A 12,277-nucleotide genomic window follows, 5' to 3' on the forward strand; every position below is an offset into this window, starting at 1 on the left:
ATTTTGGGAGAATCTGGCCCATCTTTTTACCTCCTTATTGCCATTGTGCAAGGCACCATCAGTTTTTGTTTCAATTTTGCTCCAATTCTCCCATTCTCTTTTGAAGGCAACTCTTCTTGCCGAATTGTTTCACAGGCTCCAGAGCCTTCACCCAACCCATCAATAGCAGTGTTCAATGAATAGCAATCAGAAGTTGGATTCCTGAATGACTTTTCCTCTAGTCCTCTCCCCTCACCTTTAATTGTTGATGCTGAGATCATCCATAAAGCCTTCTTTATGAATGTGTCTTGAAGAGGTGTCATGATTGTGTACCTGCCAAAATTTAAAGCAATGACTGCCATTACTGATTCATCCTTGTGTATAGGTGGAATTCCCCCCAAGAAGATAATATCATTTTCTATTATGTTAATAATTAACACATATTCCTTCCAAGATTTTGAATGGTTTTTGTACTCAGTTAATACACTAGCCTCGTGGCTGAGTGTCTTTCCTCTTTCATTTTTTCAATGTTCAATGTTTTGCTTTCGTTAAGCTAAATGAATCAGTGTAATGATAAGCGTTGTTTATAGCAGCAGTTTTAAAAGACAAAAATCTTAATCACAAATTTGGAGATTACTGTAAATTACATTTGAAGTTTAGTGGGATGTCATGAGAAATCAGTAGCCTTACCTGTTATATTATCCAAGGATAGCACACTTCACACTAATCACCAACAGGATAAGAGTAACCTCATCAATCAAAAAATAAGGAAATGTTATGTCTGGTGATGCTTGCATTTGGGTGTGAGTGGACAATATTTCCTTAATTGACGACATATACAAAAACATATTTACCGTATTTTTCTCCAATTCTTTATAGGCATGGAAAAATGTCACAATTCAACCACAACACCTTCATTACCTGAGTGAATTTCCTTCCAACTTTAACATAATTGTTCTTCAGCATTCTGAAGATAGGTAAACAAAGCATTTAGATTTTTCTTTCAGTTCGTTTTTTGTGGAACCAGTGTTAAGCGAAGTACTATATTCTGTTTCTAGGTTTATGCTATTGCTGCATTTTCAGTCAGCGTCATTGTTGATTGGGCAGCACGGTGGTACAATGCTGCCTCACTGCGTCAGAGACCCGGTTTTAATTCTGGCCTTGGGTGACTGACTGTTTGCATGTTCTCCCCGCGTCTGCATGGGTTCCCTCCTGATGCTCTGTTTTCCTCCCACAGTCCAAAGATGTGCAGGTTAGGTGGGCTTGAGAGGATAGAGCAGAAGAGTGGGCCTAGGTAGGGTGCTCTTTCAGAGTGTCGGTGCAGACTCGATGGGCCAGATGGCCTCCTTCTGAAGTGTAGGAATTCTATGGATTCTATGATTGCTCCTTACCCCAATGCTGTTTGTGGAACCTGTTTGTTGGTAAGCAAACAAATTGGCTGTTGTGTTTCAGATATTACAGCAGTGTCAAATGTATTTAGTTGGCTGTAAAGAGATGTTTGATGGTCCTGGACAGTTACATAAATGCAAGTTTTATTTCCTTTTTCAAGCATTTTGGACATTAAGGAAACCTGTGTAGTAGATCTTAAAATGGCAATAGTTGTTCCAGGATCTGACTCCTGAAATTGGTCCACCAGAAGAATGTGTAAAAGATGAGTGATATTTATGATGTAATTTCTTGTGCAGATGAACAATAACTAATAATACAATTTGGTGTGCAGATCTATGCTATATGGAGCACTTCTTGAGAAACCAAAACCAAAAACCGTTGAGAAAAAGGGCAAAGGCGTTCAGAGTAAGAAAATCCACACTATTTTGCCGAATGAATATCTCCTGTTGTCTTCTTGTTCACAAAATATTGCAATCCTTGTATTTTGATTAGTGGAAGGAGCCTGCTCCCTTCTCTCAGCAAGAAGGTGTTCATGAGGTCTCCTCACAGTCTATTGCGCCTGCGCTCTTGTAGGGGAAGCCTCCAGCATTAGGCATTGTTACATGGATGGTTCCCCTGTTGCAAGGGCTGAGAAGGTGTAGACCTTATAGAGGTCTATAAAGTAATGAGGAGCATAGACCTCTATAAGATCACCCCTGAGCCGCTTGCGCTCCAGGGAAAAAAGTCCCAGCTCTTTAATGGTGCTCTTACATTGCTGGATGAGGCCATTGAGTGACACTCAGCTGGAATCCACTCCAAGCATCTCTTTTTTTTTTATTGATTCATGGGATGTGCCCATCCATAATTGCCCTTGAAGAGAATGGCTTGGTAGGCCATTTCAGAGGGTATTTAAGAGCCAAGCACATTGCTGTGGATCTGGAGCCACATGTAGACTGGACCAGGTGAGCACAGCAGATTTCCTTCCCGAAAGGAAATGGACATAAGTGAACCAGATGGGTTTTTACGACAATCGACAATTGTTTCATGGGCATCATTGACCTTTTCATTCCAGATTTTTATAGAAATCACATTTCATCATCTACCGTGGTGAGATTTGAACCTGGGTCACTAGACCATTACCCTGAGTCTCTGGATTACTAATGCAGCGACAGTACCACTATCCCAATACCTCCCCCCTTTTTCACCTTTCCCAACATGACATTTGCATGTGCTGTTGGACTCTTCACTGATACTACCTTGCTCAATATGTGAGGATGGCTGACATCTCACTCATGCGATTGGCCAGTGGTTGTGACAATATCAAGGAGAACCACTGGCACTCAGCCGCTCATCTCATACGCATGCTGGTGCCTACATTGTTAGAGACCTATCACCCAGGTGAGACTTGCAACTCACTGAAGAGCTTTCTACAATGCACCCTCAACCTCTTTGTGAATCCCTGGTTGCTGATCTTTGTCGCCACCTCCGTCTCCTGGCAGATTGTTTCTTCCAGATGGTAGAATTGGCACATTTTTCCTCTCAAAGATTTTGTTAATTAAAGATTCAAGGGAGGCATCATGAAATTGTAGAAACACTTGGGATGCCAGCCCATGCCAGCACTGCTCCTTTGATCTCCTTATTGCTCCATAGCTTCAGTCAGCAGAAAGTTCAGTCATGTCTGCTGTTTTGCATTTCAAAGTGCCCACTGGTACTGGTCCAACTAATTTTGTGCCAACCTTATTCCTGAACCAATTGGGCCATTTGAATTTTAAAACCAGGGGAGACGTGGTGAGGTAGTAATGTTACTGCACTTGTAAACCAGAGGCCCAGGCTCATGTTCTTTGGACATGGGTTAAAATCGTACCATGGCAGCCTGTGGAAGTTAAATTTGTATGAATGAGAATCTGGAATTGAATGCTAATATCAGTAATAGTCACCATTAAACTATCATTAAGTGTCGTAAAAACCTATCTGGTTCACTAATGTCCTTTATGGAAGAAAACCTGGCAACCTTACCCCGTTTGACCTCCTTGTGACTCCAGATTGACTTTTAACTGTACTTCAAAATGCATCTAATGCCACTCAGTTCAAGATAATTAGGATGGGCAATAGCAACGCTCAGTGATACTCATGCCCATGAAAACATAACTTATCATATTGCATCACTCAATCTAACATAATGCAGGCTCAGGATCTGGGTGTCCGGTTCCTCAGCCTGGATTGAATATAAAACCAATATCAACATTACCCTTTGGTTTGTCCCAGCAATGCACTTTGTATTAACTTAAACCTTGTGACAAAATTCCATTTTCAATATCTGTCACCCTGTGGAATTTTAAATAGGATTGGTAGTTTAATGCCTATTTAGAAGTACTTTGTCCTATGAGTCCATGCATTTAGGACAAGAATTTACATCACACAAAAAAGATCCTTAAAGTCCGCATTATTTCATCACGTGAGCCTAGGCTGGATTTGAAACCAAACCGTGATTATCCTACTTATTTTTCTTTAAACTTTAACGAGCAATTAATTATCTTAGTTTAACGGTAATAAAGCTTATTGTGTTTTCTGACAGTGTTTTTGATGCAGCCTTCTTTACCTTTTCATTGTTTAATCAAACAATTATTGATTTTATGTTACTTCAGTTCCAAGTCCTACACAAGCTAGAATTGTCCGTACTTCTGTAAATCCTGAGTTATTTTCAAGTCTATTGGACAGAGTCTCCAGGTATAAGCAGAGGTTGGCACGGTACCTTATAAGACTGGAATATCAGCGCAGTCACAAGATGCAAAGGAAGGAGGAGTTTCAGAATTTACAAGAAGACATAAATACAGATGTGGTGAGTTAATTTGGTGTGCCATTTTATATTCACTATACAATCATTATTATGGGCGCATTTTAATGGCTACACTGCACCGAAAAGCAGCTCGCCACAGCGTAGTGTGGCCAATAAAAGCTGGGAGACCCTGCTCAGGGATCTAGCCAGCTCACAACGCCTCACGCGATCTAATGCAATCTTGCAAGATGTTGCGATGTAAATCCCGCCCATTGTGGGTGGGATCACTTTTTGGAAAATCTGCATATTACAGCAAGGTAGCTAGTCCTACTGTAATGGGCAGTTTCTGAGGCATTGGGATCAATCCTAATTGGGATTAACCAAGGCATTGAGATCAATCCCCTTTGCCTCGGAGACCTCAGATGAGTGCCCTTTGATTACCGGTCTCCACAAATAGAGACCAGATGGAGTAGCACTCATGGGGGTCTTCCAGGGATTGGAGGCCCCCCAAGTGCATGCTCTTTGGGCAGGGTGGTACCATGGCACTGCTGGTGCCACCTGGGTGCCTCCCTGACACTGCCATCGTGCCTGGATGACACTGCCAGCTGGCATGGGCACTGCCAGGATGCCAGGCTGGCATTGCCAGGGTGCCAAGCTGGCATTTTCTGTGTGGTGGCGATTGGTCCGATGGTGCCCTGTGGTGTTGGGGGGCATGGAGGTCCCGGGGACCCTCCCATAGTACTTTGGGGCTTGGGGGGAGGGAGGCTAGGGTTTACTCCAGGCACTCCAGAGATCGGGTGCCATTTTAAAATGAATCCCGATCTCTGGCTGCACTGAGGAGTTCCGACAAGCAGAGCTCCTCAGTGCACAAAACGGGGCTATGTGTGACTTTGGCCGCACGTTCCCTGCTGAGGCCCCTTATCTAACCGGAGACCCATTTAGCATTGTGTTTCTTGGCACTTCGAGCACTGGGAAACAAGTGGCTAAAAACACTCCGCATCTTTGGGGCGGCCCGACGCCAGAGTGGTTCCCGCCACTCCACTGTGCCGTTTCTGCCCACCCCGCCAATTCCCGGAAAATCCTGCCCATGGGCGGAATTCTCTCTCCTCACCCCCCCCACACGCCGGGTTGGAGAATCGCCGGGGCGCCGCGCGAGTCCCGCCACGCCGCCCCGGCACCCGCATGCGATTCTCCCCCCCCCCCCCCCCCCCCCCCCAACTGGCGCGGCGAGAATCGCCGTTTGCAACGAGGGGGGTTCCTGCACCGGGGGGGCCTCAAAAGGGGTCTGGCCCGCGATCGGTGCCCACCGATCAGCGGGCCAGCCTCTCTGAAGGAGGACCTCCTTTCCTCTGCTGCAACCACGCATGCACGGGTGACGTCATTTACGCGGCGCCAAGGCCCGGCACGCATAACTGACGCGACGCCACTCCTAGCCCCCCGGGGGCGGGAAAATAGAGGGCTGGGAGCGGGCTCCGACGCCGGAGTGAAACACTCCGGTTTTCACTCCGGCATCGGCACTTAGACTCTCGATGGGAGAATTGCGCCCCTTATCTTTATATATTTTGTCATCAAGGTGCTCCTATACAAACACCTGTTCATCCCTTTTTTTAATTGTTTTTTTCTTTGCTGTAAATCTAACATTGCATATTGTGTCATGATACTACAAAATATAAGTATCTTTTTCAATTGAATGAAGAATATTTGCATATAAACTTTTCTTAAGCTGTCTATCACTGGCATATGTAATTTGATGTTACTTTTGCAAGGAATTCTGACAACATGATATTTGGGACAAGAAAAACTGATAAACCTTGATTGCACTTCCAAATGCTGTTATAAATTGACAAAAAGATCACCATTTTAAACAAAAATAATCATATTTATCTTGCAAGAAATCTCTATCTTCAGATCATTTTGGATGGGTATGGTTAGCAGAGTACAACAAACAATAACTGTGCAGGATACGTGTTGTGGGGCATATCATACAGCCCCTTAGATGTAACAAGGCAACAAATTATCCCCTAATACCCGATAATTCTCTCTGACAATTCCGGTAGGAGCGTGTACATCCTCAAATGCTGTTTTGCAACTCTTAGATTAATATCCATGGCAGTAAGGTGTACTCTTTGTAACCCTCAAACCATCTGTTCATTTGAACATATTTCCTGTAGAGCCCAGGGACAACATAATTTCTCAGGCTAAAAGCATCTTCGGGCAAGTCTGACATTGATGGGGAGGATTATTTGCATGTAGTCACAGACAATTTAGGCATTTTGTGAGTGGTGCCTCTTCCCATTAAGAAAATTGAGAAGTTCACCAACCCACATTGGAAGCGTTTATTATACCCTGCACTGTGAGGAATAAGTCTGTCTGTCCCTGTGACTCTTGCTGTAATGTGAATGGATAAATTCCCCAGCATTTCTAAGTGTTTGACTTACCCAATGCATGAATGGCAGCACAATAGCTGATGACATTGCACAGATTCTCAGTGGCTGCTTGAAATATAGTTAGGTACAGTCATAGGAACAAAAGAAATGGAAACAGGAGTAGACCATTTGGCCCACCGAGCCTGCTCCGCTATTTAAAATGACCATGTAAAATGAAAGAAAGTCACCGAGGACCATAGGCTTCTCTCCTCTTTGAGAGAGCGCCGACTGGTGATGATTTAACCGAAGGGTCACCACACCTCGGGCAAGGGGCAAGGTTGAGAAGATGGAGCCTTCATGGATAACTTCAGCCAGTCCAGGAATTCAACCTGCACTGTTGGTGTTGCTCCACATCACGAATCAGCCATCCAGCCAATTAAGCTTGACCATATAATACTTATTTAAATACTAGCCTTTCCACATGAAATATTTTAATGTATTTTTACAATTCATGCAGCCAAATTGCCCCTCATACTTTCATAATTTCCTTTGTTCAGATTTAGGACCAGAGTTTCAAAAGCAACTATATCAGTTTCAATCTTAAGATAAAACTCTTTCATATTATGCTCCGTATTTCCTAATGGCTCCTTTATAGCTTTCCAATGAGCAAGAAAAAGTTCAAGAGACACATTCACCATCTGTGGTTAACTAGAAAGGATAAAGGTATAATCAAACTTGAAGAAAAAACAGATAATTGTGTAAAGTCAGGGGGCAGATCAGAAGGTTGGACAGAATATAACGAACAACAAAGGATGACTAAAAGGTTAAAATGAAGGAAAAATTAGAGTACGAGAGAAAGCTAGCTAAAAGTATTAAAACAGACACTAAGAGTTCTTTAAAATATTTTTAAAACAAAAGAGTTAACAACAAGGTGAGCGTTGGTCCTATAGAAAGTGAGTCTGGAGAATTGATTATGGAAAACAAGGAGATAACAGATGAATTGAACAGGTATTTTGCATCATTCTTCATTATAGAGGATACAAGTAACATCCCAGAAGCAGCTATAAACCAGCAAATGGTAGAGAGGGAGGGAGAATTATCTAGTGAGATAGTTGATGCATTAGTTTTAATTTTCCAAAGCTCCCTAGATTCAGGGAAAGTCCCATTAGATTGGAAGATAGCAAATGTAACTCACTTATTCAAAAAGGAAGGAGACGGAAAGCAGGAACTACCAGCCAGTTTGCCTAACATCTACCATAGGGAAAATGTAAGAAGCTACTATTAAAGGTGTTGTAACAGGGCATTTGGACAAGCTCCTGGTAATCAGAGAGAGCCAACATGGTTTTGGGAAAGGGAAATCATGTTTAACCAACTTATTGGCGTTCTTAGAGGAAGTAACATGTGCAGTGGATCAATGGGAACCTGTGGATGTACTGTACTGAGATTTCCAGAAGGCATTTGATAAAGCGCCACATCAAAGATTATTACGGAAAATAAAAACTCATTCCATAGGGGGTAACATGTTGGTATGAAGAGAGGGTTGGCTGGCAAACAGGAAGTAAAGAGCAGGCATAAAAATATATTTTCCTGGTTGGTAAAATGTAGCAAGTGATGTGCCACATGGATCAGTGCTGGGGCCTCAACTGTTTACAACTTATATAAATGATTGAATGAAGGGATGGTTGCAAAATTTGCTGCTGACACAAAGATAGGTACGAAAGAAAGTTGCTAAGAAAACCTAAGAGGGCTACAAGAAGATATAGATATGTTAAGCGAGTGGATAAAGGTCTGGCAAATGGAATATAATGTGGTAAAATATGAAATGGTCTAATTTGGCAGGAAGAATGAAAAAAGCATATTATCTAAATGGTGAGAAATTGCAGAACTCTGAGGTACAGAGGGATCTGAGTATCCGAGTGCATGAATTACAAAAGGCTAGTATGCAGGTACAGAAAGTAATTAGGAAATCTAATAGAATGTTATCATTTACTGTGAGGGGAATTGAATATAAAAGTAGGGAGGTTATACTTCAGTTGTATAGGATACTAGTGAGGCCACCTTTGAAGAACTGTGTACAGTACTGGTCACCTTATTTAAGGAAATGCATTGGCCGTTCCCCTTAGTAACAAGTATACCGCTTTGGATACTGTTGGGGGGGGGAAGACTTACCAGGGTTAAGCCATGGGGTACAGGTCTCTGGCACACAGTCTGTCCCTGTTGCTCAGAAGGGAAGGGGGAGAGGAGTAGAGCATTAGTCATTGGAGACTCCATAGTTAGGGGGATAGATAGGAGATTCTGTGGGAACGAGAGAGACTCACGGTTGGTGTGTTGCCTCCCAGGTGCCAGGGTGCGTGATGTCTCGGATCGTGTTTTCTAGATCCTTAAGGGGGAGGGAGAGCAGCCCCAAGTCGTGGTCCGCATAGGTACCAACGACATAGGTAGGAAAAGGGATGGGAATGTAAGGCAGGAATTCAGGGAGCTAGGGTGGAAACTTAGATCTAGGACAAACAGAGTTATTATCTCTGGGTTGTTACCCGTGCCACGTGATAGCGAGACGAGGAATAGGGAGAAAGAGGAGTTGAACATGTGGCTACAGGGATGGTGCAGGAGGCAGGGTTTCAGATTTCTGGATAATTGGGGCTCATTGATGGTCTGCACCTGGACCAGAGGGGTACCAATATTCTGGGGGGGAAATTTGCTAATGCTCTTCGGGAGGGTTTAAACTAGTTCAGCAGGGGCTTGGGAACCTGAATTGTAGCTCCAGTATACAGGAGGTTGAGAGTAGTGAGGTCATGAGTAGGGTTTCAAAGTTGCAGGAGTGTACCGGCACGCAGGAAGGTGGTTTAAAGTGTGTCTTCTTCAATGCCAGGAGCATCCGGAATAAGGTGGGTGAACTTGCGGCATGGTTTGGTACCTGGGACTTCGATGTTGTGGCCATTTCGGAGACATGGATAGAGCAGGGACAGGAATGGTTGTTGCAGGTGCCAGGATTTAGATATTTCAGTAAGCTCAGGGAAGGTGGTAAAAGAGGGGGAGGGGTGGCATTGTTAGTCAAGGACAGTATTAGGGTGGCAGAAAGGACGTTTGATGAGGACTCGTCTACTAAGGTAGTATGGGCTGAGGTTAGAAACGGGAAAGGAGAGGTCACCCTGTTAGGGGTTTTCTATAGGCCTCCGAAAAGTTCCAGAGATGTAGAGGAGAGGATTGCAAAGATGATTCTGGATAGGAGCGAAAGCAACAGGGTAGTTGTTATGGGGGACTTTAACTTTCCAAATATTGACTGGAAACGCTTTAGTTCGAGTACATTAGATGGGTCCGTTTTTGTCCAATGTGTGCAGGAGGGTTTCCTGACACAGTATGTAGATAGGCCAACGAGAGGCGAGGCCATATTGGATTTGGTACTGGGTAATGAACCAGGCCAGGTGTTAGATTTGAAGGTCGGTGAGCACTTTGGTGATAGTGACCACAATTCAATTACGTTTACTTTAGTGATGGAAAGGGACAGGTATATACCGCAGGGCAAGAGTTATATCTGGGGGAAAGGCAATTATGATGCGATGAGGCAAGACTTAGAATACATCGGATGGAGAGGAAAACTGCAGGGGATGGGCACAATGGCAATGTGGAGCTTGTTCAAGGAACAGCTACTGCGTGTCCTTGATAAGTATGTACCTGTCAGGCAGGGAGGAAGTGGTCGAGTGAGGGAACTAAAGCAGTCAAAACACTTGTCAAAAGGAAGAAGGAGACTTGTGTAAAGATGAGACATGAAGGTTCAGTTAGGGCGCTCGAGAGTTACAAGTTAGCCAGGAAGGACCTAAAGAGAGAGCTAGGAAGAGCCAGTAGGGGACATGAGAAGTCTTTGGCAGGTAGGATCAAGGATAACCCTAAAGCTTTCTATAGATATGTCAGGAATAAAAGAATGACTCGGGTAAGAGTAGGGCCAGTCAAGGACAGTAGTGGGAAGTTGTGCTTGGAGTCCGAGGAGATAGGAGAGGTGCTAAATGAATATTTTCTGTCAGTATTCACACAGGAAAAAGACAATGTTGTCGAGGAGAATACTGAGAGTCAGGCTACTAGACTAGAAGGGCTTGAGGTTCATCAGGAGGAGGTGTTAGCAATTCTGGAAAATGTGAAAATAGATAAGTCACCTGGGCCGGATGGGATTTATCCTAGGATTCTCTGGGAAGCTAGGGAGGAGATTGCTGAGCCTTTGGCCTTGATCTTGAAGTCATCTTTGTCGACAGGAATAGTGCCAGAAGACTGGAGGATAGCAAATGTTGTCCCCTTGTTCAAGAAGGGGAGTAGAGATAACCCCGGTAACTATAGACCAGTGAGCCTTACTTCTGTTGTGGGAAAAATCTTGGAAATGTTTATAAGAGATAGAATGTATAATCACCTGGAAAGGAATAATTTGATTAGAGATAGTCAACACGGTTTTGTGAAGGGTAGGTTGTGCCTCACAAACCTTATTGAGTTATTTGAGAAGGTGACCAAACAGGTGGATGAGGGTAAAGCAGTTGATGTGGTGTATATGGATTTCAGTAAAGCATTTGATAAGGTTCCCCACAGTAGGCTACTGCAGAAAATACGGAGGCATGGGATTCAGGGTGATTTAGCAGTTTGGATCAGAAATTGGCTAGCTGGAAGAAGACAAAGGGTGGTGGTTGATGGGAAATGTTCAGACTGGAGTCCAGTTACTAGTGGTGTACCACAAGGATCTGTTTTGGGGCCACTGCTGTTTGTCATTTTTATAAATGACCTGGAGGAGGGCGTAGAAGGATGGATGAGTAAATTTGCAGATGACACTAAAGTCGGTGGAGTTGTGGACAGTGCGGAAGGATATTACAAGTTACAGAGGGACATAGATAAGCTGCAGCGCTGGGCTGAGAGGTGGCAAATGGAGTTTAATGCAGAAAAGTGTGAGGTGATTCATTTTGGAAGGAATAACAGGAAGACTGAGTACTCGGGTAATGATAAGATTCTTGGCAGTGTGGATGAGCAGAGAGATCTCGGTGTCCATGTACATAGATCCCTGAAAGTTGCCACCCAGGTTGAGAGGGTTGTTAAGAAGGTGTACGGTGTGTTAGCTTTTATTGGGAGAGGGATTGAGTTTCGGAGCCATGAGGTCATGTTGCAGCTGTACAAAACTCTGGTGTGGCCGCATTTGGAGTATTGCGTGCAATTCTGGTCGCCGCATTATAGGAAGGATGTGGAAGCATTGGAAAGGGTGCAGAGGAGATTTACCAGAATGTTGCCTGGTATGGAGGGAAGATCTTATGAGGAAAGGCTGAGGGACTTGAGGCTGTTTTCGTTAGAGAGAAGACGGTTAAGAAGTGACTTAATTGAGGCATACAGGATGATCAGAGGATTGGATAGGGTGGACAGTGAGAGCCTTTTTCCTCGGATGGTGATGTCTAGCACGAGGGGACATACCTTTAAATTGAGGGGAGATAGATATAAGACAGATGTCAGAGGTAGGTTCTTTACTCAGAGAGTAGTAAGGGCATGGAATGCCCTGCCTGCAACAGTAGTGGACTCGCCAACACTAAGGACATTCAAATGGTCATTGGATAGACATATGGACAATAAGGGAATAGTGTAGATGGGCTTTAGAGTGGTTTCACAGGTCGGCGCAACATCGAGGGGCGAAGGGCCTGCACTGCGCTTCTATGTTCTAAGACATAGGAGCAGAATTAAGTCATTTGACCCAGCGAGTCTGCTCTGCCATTCGATCATTGTTGATCTCATCCTGGCCTTAACTCCACCGTCCTGCCAGTTCTCCATAACC

General features: G+C 44.0%; 1 protein-coding gene across 2 annotated transcripts in view; it reads left to right on the top strand.

Moving 5' to 3' along the window:
* Positions 1–12,277, top strand: part of cfap46 (cilia and flagella associated protein 46) — a 368,598-nt gene that overhangs the window by 301,411 nt on the left and 54,910 nt on the right. For both annotated transcript variants that reach the window (XM_072479134.1, XM_072479136.1), the window contains 3 exons: positions 859–956; positions 1,700–1,773; positions 3,993–4,186. In XM_072479134.1, the coding sequence (XP_072335235.1) occupies positions 859–956; positions 1,700–1,773; positions 3,993–4,186 (366 nt within the window). The remainder of the gene's footprint in view (positions 1–858; positions 957–1,699; positions 1,774–3,992; positions 4,187–12,277) is intronic.

The sequence above is a fragment of the Scyliorhinus torazame genome, chromosome 16 (assembly GCF_047496885.1).
Source record: "Scyliorhinus torazame isolate Kashiwa2021f chromosome 16, sScyTor2.1, whole genome shotgun sequence".
NCBI lineage: Eukaryota > Metazoa > Chordata > Chondrichthyes > Carcharhiniformes > Scyliorhinidae > Scyliorhinus > Scyliorhinus torazame.